At 35.8% G+C, this 22,228-nt stretch overlaps 1 protein-coding gene across 2 annotated transcripts in view; it reads right to left on the minus strand.

Annotated features, from left to right (window-relative positions):
- ATAD2B (ATPase family AAA domain containing 2B) overlaps positions 1–22,228 on the minus strand; it is a 77,598-nt gene that overhangs the window by 46,144 nt on the left and 9,226 nt on the right. For both annotated transcript variants that reach the window (XM_050893281.1, XM_050893280.1), the window contains exons 2-14: positions 16,372–16,526; positions 14,814–14,860; positions 13,641–13,794; positions 11,336–11,438; positions 10,689–10,797; positions 9,250–9,366; positions 7,748–7,823; positions 5,939–6,037; positions 4,654–4,765; positions 3,773–3,888; positions 2,812–2,986; positions 1,937–2,025; positions 766–925 (exon numbers count right to left, since the gene is read on the minus strand). In XM_050893281.1, the coding sequence (XP_050749238.1) occupies positions 766–925; positions 1,937–2,025; positions 2,812–2,986; positions 3,773–3,888; positions 4,654–4,765; positions 5,939–6,037; positions 7,748–7,823; positions 9,250–9,366; positions 10,689–10,797; positions 11,336–11,438; positions 13,641–13,794; positions 14,814–14,860; positions 16,372–16,526 (1,512 nt within the window). The remainder of the gene's footprint in view (positions 1–765; positions 926–1,936; positions 2,026–2,811; positions 2,987–3,772; positions 3,889–4,653; positions 4,766–5,938; positions 6,038–7,747; positions 7,824–9,249; positions 9,367–10,688; positions 10,798–11,335; positions 11,439–13,640; positions 13,795–14,813; positions 14,861–16,371; positions 16,527–22,228) is intronic.

Consider the following 22,228-nt stretch of genomic DNA (forward strand, 5'->3'; position numbering starts at 1 on the left):
TCCCTTCTTTTTTAATTTCATATATAAGCAGTAATTTTTTCAGTATACCAGTGACACATTTTAATTGCTGTTTGTTTAATCAACAACATTATTATACATGAACTGATCAAAACTCATGTTCTATTAGGAATTATCATAATTTCATCATTTAATTTTTAATTGCTGCACCTATTCTACTGTCAAATGCCTCAACAATTAATTTATTGCTGATTAGCACAGTACATAGACATGAATTCCAAAACTATTTCATTTTAAAATTCTATGGAATCCAAATACACCTATCAATATGCAAAGTAAATTTAAAGTATAAATTCATGAAATATTATGGCTGAGTTTATAGAAGTCTAGAACAAGGAACTGAAATGTTCCCGTTGCGAATATAATGTCTGGCTTTGCATGTACAATTTTTATGTGCTTAGCAGTCTACATGATAATAAAGCTATTTTCTCTTACCGCAACTTCCAAAACTCCAAACCAATAGTTAGGGCTTATTATACAAATCCATACAAAACCACAGTTTTTAGATCAGCAATTCAGTTTAACACGAACAATCTACCCCTCTGTTTAGTTTTAACTATATTCTGAAGACTTGAAGTTCAATACAACTTTATGTATACAATGTGTTTTTACTAAAAATGTTTTCCTAAAATTAAACATTCTTACAAGTAAGAATGCATATTTTTATTTCATAAGCTTGGTTGTCAGGCATTCAAACGTTTAATATACCAGAAATGTTTATTAATAAATCTCCTTTGTAAGTTTTACCTTTTGATCAGGCAAGTTGAAAAGAAATTCCCTGTCAAAGCGACCAGGTCTCCTGAGTGCAGGATCTATAGAATCCAGTCTGTTTGTAGCACCAATTACAACTATTTCACCTCTATTATCCAGTCCATCCATTAGGGCAAGAAGAGTAGACACTATTGAGCTAAAAGAGAGTTTTCAAAAAAAGAACATATAGGGAACACTGTAAGAATTTCGACTTTTTCAACTGCAACATTCATAATTTCAAAGGAAAAAAGCTAAGTTAAAAAAACCAGTGGCATAACTGTTTCAAGTCTCAAAGTAAAAAGGAACTTTTTGATATAATCTGTATTATAGTTAGTATTATGACTCCAGTAAGCATTACATCAAATTCAAACTTCCTCCTTTAAGCAAATGTGAGCTCAGGAAACCATTTATTGCAGCTCTGAAAAGTTCTCTTCCATTAATAGTGTATGCATCATCCTGTTTAGAGCAACTGTAGCACCAGGCAGAAGAAAGGTGCATCAAGACAAAGCCACATGTTCCCATAACCTCCTAGTCTGCTGGCCCCAAAATTTCCCTCCTGTCCCCCTCAGTTGAGTGGAGGGAGATATACGCACAAAGGCCACCACCTACAGAATGAAAGATAAAAGTGCATTGCCGTAAAAAGCACAGCAAAACTGAGATTGAAGGCAGCCATGAAAAATTTCAGCCAGCAGTAAACTGTTGTAAAAAATGTTTTAAAAAATGACATGATAGCAACTCCAGGTAAGTTTGCACACCATGCCATCCAGAATCAAAATGACAGGGGTGTCCAGTACACTCACAGAACATTACAATTCATCATTTTAGAATCAAATTTTTTTCAACTGGTTATTCCATTAGGCTGGTAACAGACAATCTGTTTACAATACAAAACCAGCAACCAAAGGAAGCCTGTGGAAATCTTGAAGTTAATAATGTGGCTGAAGGGTAATCTCTGCTACAATTCAATTCCCAGCAAATTACAGTCTGTCTGAAGAACTGAAAAGATGACTTTCGAAACCAAAAAAACTCAACAATCTGTCCTTTCTAGTGTAAGTGGGCTTAAGCAAAAGTAAAAACTTGTCTTGGGAACTGAGTAAAATTACATTTAAGAGTTTACCAAGATAATGTAGCATATACCACGATAACGGTAGCATATGAGAAATATTACCTGTGAATCTGATCTTGTCTACTAGAACGAACTGGAGCCAAGCCATCTATTTCATCAAAAAAGATTATGGAGGGTCTCATCAAGTATGCCTGGTATGCAAAAAAAAAAAATTGAATTCACTGTTAATTCAGAATTTATCCATCAACACTGAAAACAGTTTGTTTTTATTACAAAGCATTAACATGCTAAACTAACACATATATTGAGACACCTTTGTTAAAAAGTGTACAGTCTGAAAATAAAACTGAATTTTCAACTACAGTACTGTTTCAGACAAAGCAAAAAAGAGTGCATTCTCCTTTGAATAAGCAAGATGGCATCAGTGTATCAGTTTTACTGTGTGTTGGAGAGATTAAAGACAAACTGAGACACCTTGTACTCAGTTACAGAAAACAGCATCTTATCTGCTCGTAACTTATTTGTTTGGACATCTGTGTCTGAAAACAGCTTTTGTTTGAGCAACTGCGTTTCACTGCTTTATGTGACTCTTCTGTACCATCATCTTCCAAGCCAAGTAAGGACACTAAAATATACACACAACAGATGCATCCTCCTCTATGTAGCATTTATCTTGAACATGTCAGTCAAACTCAAACTCACTGATTTTTTTTTTTTTTTTTAATTTTTACCCAAACTACTTTGTCCGCTTCATTAATGGACAAGTCAAGAGACTTCTTCCTCTCAGTTTTCAGAGCAAGAAAAACTCTTGTCAGCATTCCTCTATTTTTTCAACTAAATATATAATTTGGACAAATCCTGCCCAATCTATGAAAATTTACAGTTATTTAGTTTCAATCGCAAATAACTTTGGCTGCCTAAAACACAAAAAAAACCATACAGAGAAATTATATGAAAAATATGTATTTTCTTCTAACCTGATCAAAAAGGAGTCGAAGCTGACGTTCAGATTCACCAACCCACTTACTGAGACAGTCTGCTCCTTTCCTCATAAAGAAAGCCACCTTTTTGTCTCCTTGACTGCATTCATTAGCTAGAGCTCTAGCTACCAAGGTTTTACCTGTTCCAGGAGGACCATAGAATAAACAGCCCCTGAAGATAAATGGATCAACACAGTCACAAACTTATTTTATGTCTCCTGAAAAACTCCAAGTCAAATTTTATAATGAAGACAGGGAGCCTGGAGAAGAAAGACTTAAGTTCTAATATTATTATTTAGTGTATTCAATATGACTTCATAAAATCTAAGTTTGTTCTATGCTTTCAAATCAGTAAATCTTCGCTTTGTAGAGAATATTAACCAAAGGCATATTTAGCTTCCAAAGGATTGTTTTAGATTAGTTAAATACCTCCTTAAATATTAAATCTTAGGTAATACTTGAATCAGTGTTTGTTACTTCTTTGGAGAGACATACTTCCTTTAAATGACAAAAATATCCCAAAATTTTCAATTTACCTAGATTATGTGTACCCATTTAAATCACACACCAAGATGCCTGATTAATAACTATTAAAATCATAATATAACATTATTGAGATTACTTCTATAAAAGAAAAACCAGCATTTAGCTTGATTTAGCAAAATATTTGATAACATAATGGAAAAAAAAACAAGGTACTACTAAATAGAATACTTGAGAAATCTTTCTTTGACCAAATCACAAAGTTTACCTTCCTATCACATGAAAAATAAACTAGGTTTTTGTAACTCTTCAGCCCGCTTATTACATTCCGATAGACAAGTGGGGTAGCAAACATGTAAGTCTATTTGAACTGTAAACACTTCAGGGAAAGAATCAATCTCCTATGTGTTTTCAAGTGAAGCATTCTTCAGAGCCTAATAAAATAAAATACAATAATAAGAGTAAATACACCTACCTTGGTGGCTGAATTTTGAATTTTTCAAATATTTCCGGATAGAGAAGAGGAAACACTACCATTTCCTTAAGTGCAAGGATATGATGGCTCAATCCCCCTATACTATCAAAACGCACCTTAGAAAAAAAACAAAGCATACAAAGCATATATTGTAACAGCTTTCCACAAAAGTACCTTCACTTATAAAATAACATATTTGAAAGCACATTACAAACAACATTGCATTGATCAACAGGAGTTCCCTGAATTCTGAAAATGTAAAAAAAGTTGAGAAAGTCAACTCTTGGTTGCGCACATGAGGTTCATCTGGTTCGCAAGTTAACTGCGCCAGGGATGCCTGGACACCTATAGAGATCCAGCCTAAGTCTGAGAGCATTTTTGAGCTCAGGCACAGCATAACATGGATATAGTCAAAGGACTTCTAGACAATGGTTCAGCTCTTGTAATAATTCAGCAGCTTCTGCACGCACAACACACACCATAAGCTAATGTGCATCATTGTTTCTGAATAGGCACAGGACCCACACGGCTAGCGCTGAGTTAACCAACCCGGGTGGTCAGTACTTCTGTTTTCTGCACTGCTCAGCATATCCCACTTTCTACCATTACGAGTAATCGCAAACTGACTGTAAACAAAGAAATATAGTTAGGCAATTGATATTTTGGCTTACTTATGATATGTATGCAGCCTGTTGATTACCTGCAGGCCAAAAGCAAGTGCTTTGTAGCCCAAAGGAATAAACAGACAACAGCTTTGGAAAAAAATCAAAAGAGATCAGTGAGCTTATTATGAATTTATTTCAACTCTAATGAGAAGCTGTGGTGAATTCTGCTTATGCATAATTGGCAGAAGGGAAATAAAAAGTTCTAACAAAACCTACCGATTTATCAACAATCATAGGGTCAACATCAGCCAAACTTGCCCCAACTTTCACACGTTCTCGCAGGATTCCACTAGCTAAGTCTTCTGCTCTAAAGTTTAAAGGCAGGCACCTGTTCAACAACAAAAAAACCACCAAATAAATATTGTTTTGATCATTTTGCTGGAATGGGAAGAACCAAGAGATTAAATGCCTTCTACTACCTAAAGAGACAACCTTCCTGGATGGATAAGGTAATCAAAACTAACCTTTTTATTGTGGTAATTATTCTTGTATATCTGGAAGTTCCTTAAATATAAAGATAGTTTTATGCTTCCATACAGATATTGCAATCTGGAGAACTAGGCTGGACAGACTATTTTGATTAAACACAGAAGAAACAACATTGACCAAAAGAACAGGACACTCTCCACTGGCAGTGATGAAGTGCCTAAGTTCAGTATGGTCAGAAAAAGATTAACAGTACAAGGAAAACAGATTTTAAAAAATATAGCTCATTAGAGTCCAAAGAAAGGAAATAAAAATATTTCTTGCAGATCAGCCATAACTCACATCCACCTGTTCCAGCTTCTTAGTGTATACAAAGAACCTTTAAGCCCCTACACAGATATTACATCAGGTCAAATACACAGATAAAGGGAGGAAGAAAGGTAACAGTAAGATAAAAATTACACTTGGAACTACACTTTTGGTAGCTGTACGTCACTGGAATTCCTCAGGATGGAAAAGCGAATGGTGTGGCAGACAGGAAGAGATGGAAAAAAGATGAGGAAACATTTTTTTTTTCTGTTCAGTTTTCCAGCTAATCTGTGGCACTAAGTAAATTTACTGATACACCTTGTAGATCTTCCACTTTTAGATAACTGGTGAATAAATGTAAGGTCCAAAAAATATGTGTTGGGTGTGTAAAATGCACATATTGTTACACAACAGTAAGAGAGAAGAATAAGAACTAATATTGGGAGTACAACTGAACTAACTGGGACCAGGTAACACAAGAATAAAAAATCTATTTTAACCGACAAGTTGTTTGTCTTATAACCCAACTGAATCAAACAGATATTCTTATCTTTCCGTCTTTTTATCACTATCGTTAATTATCTACTCATAAGACTTCAAAATCTATGTTAATATATAACCAGCAATTCTCCTAAACTGTGTCTGCAGGTAATTACAGGCAGAATCAAAAAAGTCTGCAGAACTGATAGAACATTATAGAATAGTTCTTGTTTTCTAATGAATAATAAAAATCAAACCCTGCTAAAGACCAAGGATGTTTTGATACCTATTTCTTGCTCTGGCCATGCTTTTAGATTTTCTTCTTTCAAAACGTTCTTCATCTGAAGAGGTTGTATCACTGCTGTGAATGGCATGCTTCTTTCTCCTATTGAAGTGGCAAAATAAACATAAATCAATCCTTTTTGCAGTAGAATGGCATTTTTTGATTCTTTTATAAAAACAAAATTGAAATGGCAAGTACAGTACTGTTCAGGTTTAAGATGCGTGCAGATTTTAGTTTTATTACGTATCAAAATAATCTGGGAGGGGAACAACATCTTTTACTGTCACAGGGATATCTGATTTCAACATGAACGTTACTAAAACAGTAGATCTCCGTATGATATGTGGTTCAGTCCATGTTACCTCAGCAAGTGTCACTGAGTACTCAATCAATAAGCTGCTGAAGTTCATCAGGCAGCAACTGTACTTAGGAAAGCTTCCAACCACTTTAGCCACCTCTAACATAACAGAAATATCAAGATCTCCTTACCTAGTTTGATGCTTCCCTTTAAATATTCTTTGAAAAAATTCCATGCTTCCTAAAGCATACGGTCTCTTTTTATGAGGTCATTAATTCTGAACAGCAGAACAGTTTCACAAAATACCTGTACTGTAGTTTAACTTCTGATCTGAATCTAAGTAAAATTACTATTCAAAGTCTGCATGAACCATTTCTTATTTTAGTATGACAGTATTTCAGAAAACTGAGTACTTCGGAAATATTAGAGAATGTACATTACATCTTCTGTACAAAAAGGTGTTCAGTTTGGTATCAGTTTGAAAAAAGTCAGCACTTTTTTTGCATGAAAAAGTTGGCTACTAGTAAAAATTCATGTATTTTTAGTGAATATAGTGAGCTGCCTCATTTGCATGAACATGAGAATGCACTGACTAGCTGGTTTTTGCCACAGGATAACACGGTCAATCAGTTTTACTGTTCAATGACCAAAAACTAGATACATTTAAAAACATATCAAAAAGAATATCATGCAATTAGGAAGAATTTTTATGACAGTGCCCTGACAAGATGGGATAAAATGAGTGTGGAGCAATGAGCATGCTAAAACTGAAGGGATAGTAGCTTTCACACTCTTTACATCTTACTAGCAAGTACAAGTCTTGAGATTATCCAACAAAATGTCATATGCACTTTAAGCAAAAAAAAAAAAAAGCTTACAAAAATTAAATGTTTTTATTTATATTACAAAGAAACTTGTAGAACCATAAGATTCTGCTATTACTTTATTTACTTTTCATATTTTCACTATGCCATTAAATTGAGCAATAAGACAAGAGTTTCAGCTGAGGCTAGTGTTCGTTTACATGGATTCTATTCATGGACAGATTTATCTTTTTGAAGTTTTGAGTGAGTTTATTTTTTAAAAAATGTATTAAGCTCTGATCTCATCTATTTTGTTAAATAAAGCCTATCGACAGTTTCCAAGACAACTTGGTGTATTCCAGACTTCTTTGACACAAAGGATAAGAGTCAAAAATGATGCTTGGCAAGTATTTTATTAAATTGTTAATATTACCTGGATGAAATTTGAACTGGAAGAAAACAAAAAGCATTACCCTGATTTGTTTATTTCTGTAGAATAGAAAGGGGATTATTTGTTAACTGCTGCTTTGGATTTAAACACTAAATACACGCCCTTATAGAAAAAGCTACAGTGTGCAAGACACAATTCAAGACCCACGCACTTGCGTGAATGAACCATACAACTCACTCAAGAATGTTGTGAAAATCAAAAGCTAACAGAAATGTACTGAGGGAAAGCAAACAACTACGTACCAAAAGACTGACATTTACCTGATATGGCTTCTTCTTGCAGGAGATCTGTGAATATCAAACAGTGTATTTTCCCTCTTTTTTTGATGAGCTGGCACTGAGTAAAAGAAGTTACAGGTTTGTAATATCAATTACAGAAGAATAATAAACTAATCTAAATGCAGCGCAAAAGTGCTAGATTATTGCTTTACCAATAATGTTATCACTGGTTTCTCTGAAAGCTCAAATTAAGAAAAGAACTGGGGGGGGGGGCGCGAATTAAACCTCTTATGCTTTACTTCACTATCACCATATTTGGCTTGATACAGTCATGCGAATTCCATCCTCAGCCTCCTCAAATCATCACAGCTATGGTTATCACGGCACAGAATGTAATTCATCCAGGGCACTAGCATTTTTAGTTTATTTGCAGGACATGAAACTCCATACAGAAACCTCTTCACAGCTGATAATACGGGATGTCTTGAAATTTCTCTTAACAAATAAACCACAGCATTTCTCCATCACAGTCTTAATTTCCAAGTTGTCTTAAGATATAGCACACTGCATACACCACTGTAATCTAAACTAAATATGCACAGAATAAATTAAACAGAAGTATTAAAAAATTCAAAATCAAGACACACTACGCTGAACACTGTATGGATCCCTGATGGTATGTCCTGTGAGGAACAGCTAAGGATTTTGGGTTTGTCTAGTTTGGAGAAAAGGAGGCTGAGGGACCACCTCATTGCTCTCTACAGCTTCCTAAGGAGGGGAAGTGGAGAGGGAGATGCTGATCTCTTCTCCCTGGGATCCAGTGACAGGACGCGTGGGAACGGTTCAAAGCTGCACCAGCAGAGGTTTAGACTGGACATTAGGAAACATTTCTTTACCAAGAGGGTGGTCAAACACTGGAACAGGCTTCCTAGAGAGGTGGTCGATGCCCCAAGCCTGTCAGTGTTTAAAAGGCATTTGGACAATGCCCTTAATAACATACCTTAACTTTTGGTCAGCCCTGATGTGGTCAGGCGGTTGGACTAGATGATCGTTGTAGGTCCCTTCCAACTGAACTATTCTATTCTAAATTTCTCATCTAAGCAAAATGTGGTAACTGCTGCTATGCAATTTATCTACAGTTATGAAATAGGCTCACCGCTCAAGAAGAGAAGCAGGCGTAACAGTAACTATTTTTTCTATGTAATTACCTTATTAGACTGCTTTCTGAATTTAACTGCTGTCCACTATTTCTTAACCTAAACCCCATTCACCTCCAACTCTGAGCCCAGCACATGGCAGTACTTGCAAAGTTCAATGAAGCAGCACACACTAGCAATGCCACCACCATTGACAAATTGATAATTATGTCTCAGTAGTCCTATTCACGTGGTGATCAAAAACAGAGGCAAGATGGAAGTCATGAAGTGCTGCATAGGAACTCTGTCAGGTATGAGGAGTAGTCACTCAACTTTTCCTTTCTCACACCCATGGTATTCTTGGAGGTGAGCAGAGCAGAACTGCATGAGCACCGTCTAGTTCCTCACCTATTGGAGGGGCCTGGTATCTTTCAACAGTTTTTCTCTGTCTGAGATTATATGGCCGATCGTTTTCTTCTCCCTCAGCTTCTTCCACTTCTATATCTCCATCTTCTTCCTGAGACTCTGTTGGGGGGGAAAAATATTTTCAGAACACTTCTACTTGATGCCAGAGCTACCTTCATCCTAAAAATTAACATTTTAATGGTCACTGAGAATCATTCCCCTCTTATTAATTAATACTAATTGGCGAACTACTGGAAATTTGAAGACCAAGATAGATCTGCAGCACATTGTCAAAATTCCTTCTAGTTTCCCACAGAAGGTTCTGGAAAAGCAACAGAAAGAAAAATAAATGTAGTCAAATCAGTTTTAGTTGTAAAGTACTTCAAATATGACTTCTATCCACTATCTTCTTCCTTCAACAATTATCCTTCAAATTAAGAATAATGCCTTTCTTCTCTTTTCCTATAGATGCCTCAGAAAATCAAATATTTGACACAGCATGAAAATAAGTACAACTTTACGATTCAAAATATCATTTTTACACAAAGCAAATAAACACACTGTATAAAGGTACCACCTAGGTCCATCTGTTAACAGGATGAGAATTTCCATCCATGGATCTCAGAACTAAGACTGCATTCTTTTTAATTGGGACAGACCACACCTCTTACAGCAGTTTCAGTTCAAAATCGAGACACACAACGCTGAATCCCGTATGGATCCCTAAAGTTTGAGTCTGATTTCTTAAGAAAGCCAAGCATGCTGTTGATCATGCCATCAAAGTTAGCCATAATCCCTTCTTTATCAATGCTTTTGGAACCCATTGGCCAGTTTCATCCAAATTTTTAAAGAAAGGTACAATTTCAAATACAGTTGTGTGTCTACAAGTCTTGTGGACAAAATTCAGTGGATGGATAGAAAACAGAGACTTTAATTAATACCTTCCCCAAGGGAATGATGCAGAACTGACTATTACACATTCTTTCTGGTAACTGTCACTCAGCGTAGGAGAAACAGCGAGTCAGTTAGAACATGCATAGTTGTAGACTACATGCATCACAACCTGGCTTCTACCAGAGGATTGTTACAAGGAATATAAGGAAAGCTCCAGTGATTTAGTGTTACAGAAAACAGGAGCAAGGGAACGTGGTACATAAACATTTAGAAACCAGGCTTTGTTCTGCTTCTTTCAGATAAACTTGCTTTTGTTTAAAGAAAACTATGTAGAGATCCCTAAAACTTCTCCTCCTTCTAAAGAGGAGGAATCCTTCAGTGTGTACTTCTTTGCAATAGTCTTGTTAAGTGGTCTATTTAATAACTCCAAATCCAGATCCAAAACCAAATTACTTTCTGTAGTGCAACATCTTGCTGTCTTTATGTTGAGGAGAGCTTTGTTTTATAAGTATTTCAGACAAACCCTTAGAATTCTTTACAACCCATACCTTCTTCTTCCCCTTCTGTGGACACTTCATGGTGGTTCTGAATCCCATAGCTATTTCTCCTTAGTGATTTCCTTCTTCGTTTCACTCGAGAATACATATCCATGTTTTCCTGGAATAAAGTTCACATACGCTCCCATCAGGACTGTCCCATGTCACTCACAGTGTTAGCCCACAGTTCAGTAAGTAATACGCACACAATCTCTAGCCCCCAAGTCTTTTTCCAACAGAGCCCTCCACAGGTAGACTACAAAAGCAGTCTCATTTAATAGGTGATAAAATAAGTGTCTCAGATAGTACCTAGTCCATCTAATACATAGTTAACATCAGTATCAAGCTGTTTTACGGAACAAAGCAGATGACAGTCCCTGGTCCTGTTTTCAGACTACCAGAGTGTGCTTCAAACCAAAGGAGAACTACCACAGCACATCATGAGAGCATGGCAGTCAATTCATCAATAAAGAAAACATGATTTAGTATATATCCGTGAATTTTGTTCTGAATTTGAGTTTATCAAGTTTTTTAATGTTATCCACCAAAGAGGATCTGAAACCTTTTGACAGAGCTACAGACAAATGTATGGAGATAAAAACAAACATGCTCCTCCTTGATACTACTGTTACTGAAGATCTGAGACACTCTGCACTTACAAATTCTGTATCTGTCCACATCCGTAGCCGTTCTACTTCCCCAGACCGCCTATTTCTCCTGATGTTAATATTATCCATTTCCTGTAGGACAGCTTCAGCAGTACTAAAATATATGCAACAGTTAACACAAAAAAAATTCAGTCTTAAAATAGTAGACATGCAGAACTTTTTACATAGCATCCAAAAAATATATCTATTTCTATGGTCTGTAATGGCTATTCCAAGGTCTACAAGCCAACTAAATACACAAATTAATTAAAATCTGAAAATTGTAGGATAGCCATTTGAATCTATCAACTAACTACAAAACCAACCAGAATAAAGAAAACTGAAAGATGAACCTACAGAATATAAACTAAGGAGTATGCAAAAGAAGAAATGCTGATGCTATTAAAGTTCAGGGTTCAAATTAGGCTGCAGCATTTTAAAAAACATTTTTAAAAACTTTTTTTGCTCAGTGTAAATTGTAGCATATGAATTTGTAACTGCTTAGATGTTAGACTAGGTGTCAGATAAGATTAAGCAGAATAAGAAAGTAAAGCTTTTTACCTACATAATTATAATATCGGAAAAGCAATTAATGCCTCCACCCCATAAGCTTTACATCTTCTTATCCTGGCCTCAGAAAGACACTAATATATAAAGGATTTTTTTTTTTTTTAAAAGTTAAATCAGTAACACCTAGAATTTCATCATTCATTATTTGGCCTCACTACCATTTCTCATCTACTATTTAATTAGTCTACATTTTCATTATCTGAAGTATTTGTAAACAGCTGTCAAAACAATGGTGGTGTATAAATAACAACCTTGGCCAAGATGCTTCATTGCTAAGGAAGAAAACAGCAGAGTATTAGCCAGGCCAAGTCAATTATTTGGCCACTTGTCCTGAACACCAAGTTACTGCTCTCGATGGTGATTATGGTAGATTTCCACTGGAATTCTACTATAATTGTACAATAATTGTAAGAAGGCAGAAACTTGCACTTCCTTTCTTTCAAGCTGTTTAAAAGTAAATCTAAAGGGTGAAATCTTGCCTAGAAAGAAGTCAATGGAAGTTCTGGTGACACAAGTCAGTAAAGTCAAGATTTCATTATAAGCGTCCCTCTCAATTTTAAGCAATTCTTCTAAAATATCTGTGATGTGTGACCTAACCACTTCAAGTAAAATCATGCTATAGTTTGCTATCAAAGAAAACAGGGTTGGAGGGGACCTGGAAAAGTCCACCTGCTCTGCCAGGCAAGAACAAACTACACAATACCTAAATCATTCCTGACAGACATTTGTCTAACCTGTTCTTAAAAACCTCCAATGATTATGGGACACACTGTTATCAGTATAAGTTCATATATAGACTTCAGTACCATGATCTTATCAAATTACAATCTTCATGGTAGACTTTTTTCTATTGTTGATGAGGAGAGGGAGATTCAACTGCAACTAGAAAAATAAATGTAACTCAATATAAATTTGTAAACTGATACCAAGTAGTTACTGAGCAAATTGAAAAAGAAAGTTAATAAAAGATTCAACAGAATACATTTAACAATAAAGATCATACTTGGCAATTAAATGTTTATGTTTAAATCATTTTCCAAGCACTAGAGCAAGCAGTCTCTCACAGATGTGACTATTAAAACCTGTTTTACAGGTGGGAAAATTGAGACATATTAAGTGACCTGTCCAGGGCCACATAGAAATAATATTTCAAGAAAAGTATTTCTGGCTCCCATTCCTATGCTCAGACCAGACCATGCCTCCCTCTCTGACCTACTTTGTCTGCACAGTAAATGTCAAAAAGTGACACCCACCCTATGTGAATTACTAACAAATGGTAAAAAACAAAAACAAAAAAAAAAGAAAGCTACAAACTTCTGATATTTTATGATCAAAATCATACAAGCAAAATCTAGAAAGCTTTCAAGCATTGCTGCTAATCACCAATTTACATCACATTTAGGGTATCACTACATAAACAGGTTACGAAGAAACAAAATAGGGTGTGGATTTACAGCATGTCAGCCACTCTGCAATAACTGCCAACACACAGAGTTTTATCCAGGTGTAAACGCAGAGTAGCTTACTCCTCAATGAAAGTTTGGTAAGTTGCTTTGCATTTAGAGCATGGATAACAGGCAGTTACAGCACAGGACCCAGCCTGTAACTCAAACCACAACCTAGCTTGCCTCAACGCTAATACATTCCCACAGTAAAACACATAGATGGCACTGGAAGACAGGGTTTTCTAACTTTTTACAAAATCATTAAGATGCTTTGTGAATACAACTGAAGTATCCCCACATACCTGTTTACTAGCTGATCAAACAATAAACTCTGATTCAAAGTTTCAAATCTGTTTTTCCTGGACCGACAACTTTTTCTGACTTCTATATCTCCGTTTATGCAAGCATGGTCCCCATCTCCCTTTTTTTCCCCTCGAAGGGGATGGCTTTTGAGAGCTAAGAGAAATTTGTATTACTACTTCACAATGCAGGAAACAACATTTTCACAAACAAGAATTAATAATAGAATACTTAGCAAGGACAATAAACCAAAAGTTATGGAGCACAGTATGAGAACCCTTATATTCACTAAAGAAATGTATTTTTTAAATTCCTATCAAAGTTGTTTTACAAGCTGATTCTTCAGACTCGAGCTTGTTTCCTTATATGATAATCTTATTTTATGATGAAAATTTGAAATATCCATTCAATATTTTTAAGTTAACATCAATACTAAAATGCACACTTGGCCCACAGTTTCAATTCTTAGTCTTTCAAATACAGTATCAAAAGGTCAGATACAACATATTGATTTCACAAGCAAATCTCTAGCAGCTACTCTGTATAGTGCCAAACACAAACACTCCTGATTGTTCCTTAGGCACCACAATAAATAATAAAAATACCAAATATGCTTAATGGATTAACACTTACACAGAGTCAACACAGAACTAAACGAGACAGAATTGATGAAAAAGGGACACAAAAGACAAAGTGGTTTTAGCTGAGATATGCAATGAGATGGCAAGTTTCTAAGATGCAAGCATACAGGAAAATTGTTCAAGGTAGCAGGAGCTGCAGACAAGGCAGGTCTCTCTAAAGCAATAGTAAAGTAATGTTAAGAACCACAGAAGGCCAAATTTTAAATGAGCAAAGAGAGCAAGTAAATTAAAGAGACCAGCTGGGAGAGGAAGGCCAAAATTAGTTCCTAACAGTAAATTTGGGAATTAAGGAAAACATCAAGATCATGGCCAAGAGGTCTGAATTGAGAAGAGAAATGGAGTTTCATCTAAGAATGTTCCCCATGTCCACAGAGAGCATCCAAGATGTTGACAGAAGAAAACTGAGCCAAAACAGTAACTTTTTTGGTCAGAGTAATCAGCAAAGTTATCAAAAATATATGCAACTGAAAATCATTGACACAAAATTGTTAAATGTAAGAGTAGATACAAAAAGGTCCACTGTAATACACTTACATAAGCTACGTCCATTTGGTAGTGTAGCACCAGGCTGAGAAGTTAACCTAGGAAACAATTACATTAGACACACAAATAACGTTAACACTCCTTAGCCAAGCAAAAGTTAAACAGTGAAAATAGAACTTTAAACACAGAATGTTACATGATACACTATGACTTCAGAACCTTTGTGACACATAGCCTCTGAAGAGTCTGCTTCATGCCCAACATTGGAATGAGGACAAAACTGCCAAATACCAATTATATGAATCCCCCCAAACATCTAAACATCTCTTTCATTAATCCTCCAATGTCCCCTCATGCCATGTCCCAGTATTAACTCTCCCCTTAAGTTTCAGAAGAGAAACTTGATATAGCTCTTCAAAGGCAACTGTCATTCAAACACTTTGGATAAACCAGTAGAAGCAACAAAACTTTTGGGAAAAGTCTTAGCGACTCAAGATCACTATTAGGCCCAGCACTTTGGATTTTGGCAGAAAACAACAAAAAAAACTCAGACGCAAAGACACGTCGCAGTGGGTTCTACATGAGTAACAACATGAGTTTCAGTATCCTGGCCAAATTTCATTTGACACAGTGATCTAAAACTCCCAGCCACACGAAGTATTTTTTTATTTCTTAGCACTTCTAATAGGTACAGTACAAGTCTACACTTATAAACAAAAGAAACAGAAGGTGCCTGAGTTTCAATACATTCCCAGATGACCATGGCACATAATATGCTATATTTAATTTATTCTGTTTTAAAAGGGAAAAACAAACAAAAAGGCAATCTATTTTAACATTTACATAGGTTTTAAATATACTTCATCCTAGCAGACAACAGTCCAGTAGTGAATTAGAGTCATTCTTACATACAAAGTGTTGCAAGAACAATTTTGATTTGTACATAAACATGAAATATGTATCCACAAAAGAATCAGTATTAACTGAAAGTTCATGGCCAAGGAACGTACTGTCTACACTGTCCTGTAATTACTTGTAATCATGTGAAGAACCTTATGAACACAAGAATGCTTTGTAAAATATTATTAATCAGAGTTATAAAATGAAACAAATTACTTCTCTTTTGAGCTATAAAATGTGGCAGGATTGAGGCTATACAGTAATTTACTTGAGTCCTTATAATCAAACAGGGAAGAGAGGCTGAAAACAGCAATGGAAAGAAAGAAACTTGACCATTATCCATTCTCTAAAGATGGTAATACTGATTTCCTAATTAAAATGTCATGTCTTCTTATAGCTTGAGTACACAAAAATACCAGTTAAGTCACTAAATTCGGATGCATCAAGAATCTAGAATTCAGACTGCATCTCAAACAAAATTACTTTCCATTTTTGCACAAATTTGCATAGAAAGGAAACACAGAGATGAGAGGATTGATGTAACCCACATTCCTGGAGTCTTAAACTAAAAGAAAACTGTATGAAAATAACACGCTTCAAAAGTACACTCTTGAGCGTGAGCTGCAGCTCACTGCAGAAATAGCGTAAGCAGGTTAACAACACAGGAAAAAATGGTCAGACTTCATTTTTTCTCTTGGCACCAAGTTACCTGGACTGTCCAGTTGAGATGCTCCATTCCTCTCGCTGCCCAGTACTGCGTGATTTTGATTTGTCTTTGCACACAGGATCAGCATGTTTTGAGGTACGTTTGGCGGGAGGAGATATGTGGCTATCACTCAAACTAGCATCACTACCTTCATCTTTCTGAAAAGAAAAAAAGCATCAGACCATACTTAATTGGCTCATTTGTACATATCCTTATAGAAAAAGAGGAAACTTAAGCTTAGTAAAAGGGAAGTCTCTATCAAACTCTTAGGAACCAGCTTGTGTGAAATATTAAAAATGTTTATTCTGAAAACGTTACTGGAAACTATGAAAATGCTTAATTTTAAATATTAAACTTTTCTATAATATTTTACATTTATTTCTGAACAAGCATTCTGTTTCTCTAACTCACTGTAATTTTGTATATCATACATGACACTGCTACTCTTACCCTACTTGCAAAAGAACTAATAGTGTAATAAAGAGAAAAAAGGACTAAGGAAAATTAAGATACTTAGAAACACAGCATGAATTCATTCTACTGACAATATCTTTGTCTTTAAAATGCTTAGACAGTCACATTATGCTCTTCCTTCTTGTAAGAGTTTTGCAATACCTTGTTTGCTTCTTGAGACTGTCAAACACACAGCTAGGACTAACTGAAAGTGGACTTTATACTTTTACGGCGCTTTTTGTCGGATGTGTTCATTAACAGCATTATACACACTAACAACATTAGTCTTAACACCTTTAAGAAGCACGTAAACACTACTGGAGGGTTTTTTTCCTGTTGCACTTATCAGAGGTAACGTAGACAGAAACTCAAAGATAGCATCAAGAGATTACTTCAGAGCTGTACGTAAGAAGTGGACAGACAGCAAACTTCGGAGGATCTGATTCAGTTAAGGTGAACTACCAAAAAAAAAAAAATATCAAGATTCTATAAACCACAAATTTCAGCTCATGGAAACAGTCTTGATTAAAAAACTAAATATCCTCTCTTGCAACAACAGAGTAACCAATTTCCGAATATCAAGGTCCGGGAATTGTCAGCAAGCACTTAAACTAAGAACAAAAGATAATTTTACTTATATGCAAGGAGATGATCATGGAAGTCTCGTTTGTTTATCAGGCTTATTAACAACAACAATCTGATTTGTACTCCAGATAATTCAACATCATGACGTCTCACGTACTCAAGAAAATTAAAAAAAAAAAAAAGGTATTTTTCTTAAGAGAGGAAGACAGCCTATCACAGCACGGTATTTAGAAAGCGGCAAAGCCTGAAGAAATCCAAATGTGCGGGTGCAGTTCGACAAGACAGCTCAGCACCACTGAACCCGGGACTAGCCCATGCACTCCCTTACCTGGCTACACAGCACCACTCCAACCTCCTTTGATCTTCTGATGTTTCTCTGACCCACCCATAAACCAAATCAGCTCACTAACGCTTCAAAAGTTCACTTTCCTTCTGTTAGATTAGCTTCCTACCTGGATAGTGAGTTGAATCATTTCACTGAGTGATCAGACAAGTACAAAAGATAATGCAAGAAAAAAAACCATGAGGTGAGTATCAGACCACTGTGCGCAGGAACAGAAAGCTGCAAGTGAAACAGGCTGTCTGCATCACGCTTTAACATTTTGACCCCCAATATATATTTTTAACAAATATTAACTAATACTAAATACTTATAATACTACTAATAAATAAATATGGTATTCATTATGAGATTGTATTTATTTACTGAATGTTATATGTGATTTTATTTAGACTATAAATACTTTTAAATACTTTTGATAATACTAAAAAATACTAAATCCTAAAAACTAGTATTAAATGCTAACCAGCCCACTTTCACATCTCATTTTAAAAGTAGTTTTAACTTTGATAATTTTTAGCCTGTCAGGGTAAATCCAGGGAAAGAAGAGGTCTATTTTAAGATTCAATCTTAGGACTCATTTAACCCTAGTAAAAAAACAAAACAAAACAAAACCCACACTTTTTTCTTCCTCCTTATTTCACTTCTTCAGGAAGTACATCGATGTAATTCAAAATAATATCTATACTAGAAGATCATAATTAAAAGTTTAAATTAGATGAAGCAGAATTTGAGATCTAAAACTAAGACTTAGTCAAAGTGGTAGCAGAGGTAACCACCACCATTCCCAAATACAAAACACCTGCACCTTGCAGAACATTGTAAAATACATGTGCAGCCACCCAGCTGTTTTCCCTAACACTCTGCAACTACAAAATACCAATTTTTCACAAAATTTTAATAGTGTACATATTCACTTCTGAATACTGTAAGCATTTGTGTATGTACTTTTTGCTTTAATTGGCCACAAGTTTATTTGTGGACTTAGAGAAATACTTCATTAAGTCAATTTTAGTAACTACTTTCTGAAACTACAAGAGCTACTCTGTGCAAGATAGAAGCAGAGTTTCAAGGTAAGCCACAGAACCAGTTTTAAACCGGCTAGGCGAGACAGAGAAAATGAAACTAAGAAAGAGGAACAAGCATGTAGCAAAGCTTTATGAGGGCTAACATTAAAGCTATTTTGCAAGCAGTGAAATTAATAATGCATAGGTTCCTATACTCCATCTCTACCCCTTCCCATGCAAAAATCCTAACTCCTCCTAGGAGTTCTCCTCCTCTGCATTTCCTCCAGTTCCCTGCCTCTGGTCCAAAGTCTCAAAATTAGCTAGTATTCCTCATTTGTCCTGTCTATTTATTGGTCAAAGGCAATACAGCAATGTAGTTAGTTCTGAGCTACGTGCATGCCAACTGGTGAGCTGGCAGGTAAAACAAAATACTAGCGATTAACCTGGAGACAAAATCTGCTACTTCAGGTCTCTCTGTGCTACTGAGTTACCAATATCCACAAAATTTATAAAAGCTGAGTACTTCCGAGATCTCTAATACTGTCAAATGAACAGATACTGGCCAACAGCTTCAAAAACTGGAAGGGCAGGCTAACCGTCAATGTGAATACATCAGTGCAGTTGCCTAAGGAACTAGACCAGCAATGAAGAGGTTTACTTAACAGAGGCAATGATTTCTGGTTATTCTTTGTTTAGGATATTATTTTCAGTTGAGCCTCACTTGTCTACATATTAACTCTACACAGTAACTTAGCAAGTACAAAGCAAGTCTAAATTTTAAGACAGTCAAGCCCAAATACTAACTTAAGTTAGGACACCTGCTGTAGAAGATGCACTAACATACAAAATGTTTTACCATGAAGTAGTGACAAGGCTACTACAATGAGAAATCATTGAAATTTTAAATATATCATTAAGAATCCAAGCTCCATTTTCCAGTTAACAGACAATCTTAAAAATTCAAGCTCTAGGGAATCAAATCACACCTAGACTGCCATCCAGAACTTTCACCTACCTACAGTAAAATATGGAGATGGAGCTTTCATTACACTCAAGAGATTAGCCAAACTGGGATATGCTAGAACAAGAAAAGAAATTAATTTCAATTTGAGAAGCCTTTACAGAAAGCAGTCTATCCACCGCTTCCTCCCATTTATAGCAAAAGAGGTCTAACGATTCCACTGCACTCAACTTGCTCCCTCAAGTAACTGGGTCTCAAACCATTTATACCTTTAATGATTAAAAATAGAACTTCAGTTTCTATCCAGAAACTTATTACTTAACAGTACACATCATGAAAATGTTCTGGGACTAGAAAGAGAAATGTATGACACAAGCATCAAACTTAAAAATTAAGAAATTAATAATGCAATTGCAGAAGTAGGAACCAATGCACTGAACTCAAAGCTCCTAATGAAACACTGGCACTAAAGCAAACGCACTCACATGCTGAGAGAATGCAGAGAATACGAATTAATAAAATCTTAATCATGTCAGAAATTGCCTGAAAGCATACCAAAGCCACAAAGAAAACGCAAGCACAGAAGAATCAAAAAATGAGTTTACGTAGTGTCAGGAAGTACAAAGAGGTAAACAAAATTTAGCGCAACTCTACTAATCTAACAGAAATGAGAGACCCACCAAACTCCAGCTGCGATCCAGAACAACTAGAACCCAGCACAGCTTGTTATGGAAAGCACTCTCACTAATAATGAGTAACGAAATAACTGGAGTTAACAGGGTACCATCCATGGTCTAGACTGACAAAAACACAATCTTCATTATCTTTGGATTCAAGAGTAAAATGGAATGTGATAGCTGAATGAATACTGCAAATTAGCTGTTGAGCTAAGATTCAACAGCAAGAGTCTTGCAGAGGTAGTGGGGCAAACTCTGGTAACACACCTTCACTGAAAGCAGCTGAATGATGGTAGCAATAGAAATAAAATCTAAAATGAATATAGCTGCATACTTATCTCTGTTTTCCCTACTTTGTATGAAAAGGAGAAAGATGGAAAAAATGTTTATTACAATACACACATTCATGAACAAGCTACAAAAACACTGATATACAATATTACCTGCAGTCTCTTCCATATCCATCCCTAAATTTCAAAATAATAATCTGATACTAACAGAGCTTTATTTATGACATTTAGAGACAAGTCCTCTAAGTTTTGAAAGAGCACAAACTAGAAATCAATGAATAAAACTGACTTCTTCCTTCTCAATCTATCCTCTTAGAAAAAAGCGACTACACCGATACAGTCTTTCAGCATGACTGAAAGACACACATACCAAGGGAGTCCTCACCAACAAGGGCTTGCCTTCGGGTATATCACAGGGACCAGCTAGCTAAAGCATGATAGCTGATTAATTTTCAAGTTAAAATACAAAGACTACTTCTAGCATATCGAATGGCAGAGGGCAGGGGGGTTTTGTTTCTTCCGTTTTTTAAGTAAGTTGAATCTCCTGGCTAAGAGACTATCCAAAGAACTCCTCACTACACTGCTGGTCTGAACATCCCAAGAAAACCATAATCCAGCAGTCTTGGTAATACGAGTACGAACCATCTCTATCAGTCGTCTCCAAATACGTGAATGCAAGTTCATAGAGTTTTTGAGTAATGGATGACATAACATTCAAACCACAACCACACCTTGCAATTTCTGAAAAAGACTCCATCTGGTTTGCCACAGGTTCAACTGTATTAAAACACAGGCACGTAGACATGAATACTTGAGTTTTCCACCATGGTCAAACTTGCTCTCCTTGCCACACATTTGGTGGGTCACACCCTTCTTCTGACTAACTCTCTGCCACACCCAGAAAGTTAGCATGATTGCTCATACAACTTCACAAGTCGGACGTGAGAGTTTTCAACCTAGTGTCTTAAACCTTTCAGCATCTGTTTTTCTCTTTTCTATGACCTCTTCCCACGTCTAAGACATGAAATTAAGACTCGTGACATTCAATCTTCAACTGATCGATCCTATTTTGTTAAAAGCACAAACTATTTTGAAGTTTTTCTTTTTGCCCCACTGAACAAGCATGAAATACCCTGAAATTTACTTTTGTCTTAATAACAACATTTTCAAGAAATCTGCTTCAGCTACAGGTTTTCAAAAACCTCTACTTCTAACTTTAGTTATTCTTAGCTTCTGATACCTAAAAGTAACTTTTTCCTCTCCATTTGGCTCTCTGAAAAAGACAACAATGACTTCAGACATCTCTCAATCTTATTTTTACTAACTTCGGAGAAACTGAATCCAGGTCCTCCAGTTATTTCTAACATAATTTAAAATGTATCTTGTGAATAACAACACATCTTCTCGGATGTCCCAGAATATTAATAATCTGGATTAATATTTTAAAAGTACTTGTGAAAAAAAATCTGATCTACCTTTTCCCCTACGAGTTCATGCAAAGTTCTTGTGGGAATGGGCTGTCCATTAAAAGAAATAAAATACATACT

This window comes from Gymnogyps californianus, chromosome 3 (assembly GCF_018139145.2).
Source record: "Gymnogyps californianus isolate 813 chromosome 3, ASM1813914v2, whole genome shotgun sequence".
Lineage (NCBI taxonomy): Eukaryota > Metazoa > Chordata > Aves > Accipitriformes > Cathartidae > Gymnogyps > Gymnogyps californianus.